General features: G+C 50.2%; 1 protein-coding gene across 1 annotated transcript; it reads left to right on the top strand.

Annotated features, from left to right (window-relative positions):
* The first annotated feature begins 591 nt into the window (after positions 1 to 591).
* Positions 592 to 1,065, top strand: LOC148848408 (uncharacterized). Its single transcript, XM_088951318.1, has one exon. The coding sequence runs from the start codon at positions 592 to 594 to the stop codon at positions 1,063 to 1,065; it is 474 nt and encodes a 157-aa protein (XP_088807444.1).
* The last annotated feature ends 218 nt before the right edge of the window (positions 1,066 to 1,283 follow it).

The raw sequence follows: 1,283 nt of genomic DNA on the forward strand, positions 1-1,283 counted from the left end.
TCCATGCGATCAAGAAGCTGAAATATTTCCAGTGGACGAAGGAGTGCTAGTGTGGCTTCGACAATCTTAAACTGTACCTCACCTCACTCCCGTTCCTCGCTCAGCCGGTGCCAGGAGAAACCCTGTATTTGTACCTATCAGCCAGAGACGAGGTCATCAGCTTAGTCCTAGTGTAAGATGATGGAGTTCAGAGACATGTATACTATGTTAGCAAGGTCCTCAGCGGCACTGAGACCCGGTACCCTGAAGTGAAAAAGCTAGTTTATGCCCTTGTCACCTCGGCTAGAAAGCGTAGGCCATATTTCCAAGCCCACTCCATAGTAGTCCTGACAAATCAGACCCTTAGGGCCATCCTCGCCAAGCCAGAGACTTTGGAATGCCTAATTAAGTGGGCAATAGAACTGTTAGAGTTTGACAGATAATATCAGCCGAGGCCCACGATCAAAGTGCAAGCTCTGGCTGACTTCGCAGTAGAAAGCACGTTTAGCAGGCCCCTCAGCCGCACTGTGCACATTCTCCTCACCCCCGACAATGTCGTCATAGAGTATGCACTGAGATTCAAGTTCCCCGCATCCAACAACGAAGCTGAGTATGGGGTTGCAGCTTGCCCAAGACCTTGGCTCCAAGCACGTCAAAGTCCTCAGCGACTCGCAGCTGGTGGTGAACCAAGTCAAAAGTGAGTACGAGGCCAGAGAACAAAGCATGGCTAAGTACCTCACCAAAGTTCAAGAGTTATCCCGTCACTTCCAACGCTTGACTCTGCAGCAAGTCCCGCGAACCGAGAACTCCCGAGCCAATGCCCTCTCCAAATTGGTGAGCACCTTGGATGCGGCCCTCGGCCGCACTGTGCGCATGGAAAGACTAGCTCGACCCTCCATAAAGGAGATCCAAATACTACCAGTGGAAGTCAAACCATCTTGGATGGATCCTATCATCGACTTCCTACTGATAGAAAGGCTACCCGATGATAGGAATGAAGCTCAGAAACTCCGACAACAGGCAACGCACTACACTTTGCTAGAAGAAAAGTTGTATAGGAGGTCCTTCACCTTGCCTTACCTTTGATGCCTCTACAGGGAGGAGGGCGAGAACGTGCTCCAGGAAATTCACGAAGGCATTTGCGGCCAGACCCTAGCCCAGAAAACTTTAAGGTAATGGTACTTTTAGCCAACACTTCACAAGGATGTGACCGAGCTGGTGTGGAAATGTGATCAATGTTAGAGACATGCCAACCTCCCTCAGGCTACGAGAGGCAAGAAGTATCTCGTCGTTGCTATGGATTA

Source organism: Nelumbo lutea, chromosome 6 (genome assembly GCF_056320005.1).
Source record: "Nelumbo lutea isolate HS-2025 chromosome 6, American lotus-T2T, whole genome shotgun sequence".
Taxonomy (NCBI): domain Eukaryota; kingdom Viridiplantae; phylum Streptophyta; class Magnoliopsida; order Proteales; family Nelumbonaceae; genus Nelumbo; species Nelumbo lutea.

Coding starts and splice junctions, on each gene's coding strand:
- LOC148848408 (XM_088951318.1), top strand. CDS start 592: ATGGGGTTGCAGCTTGCCCAAGACCTTGGCTCCAAGCACGTCAAAGTC.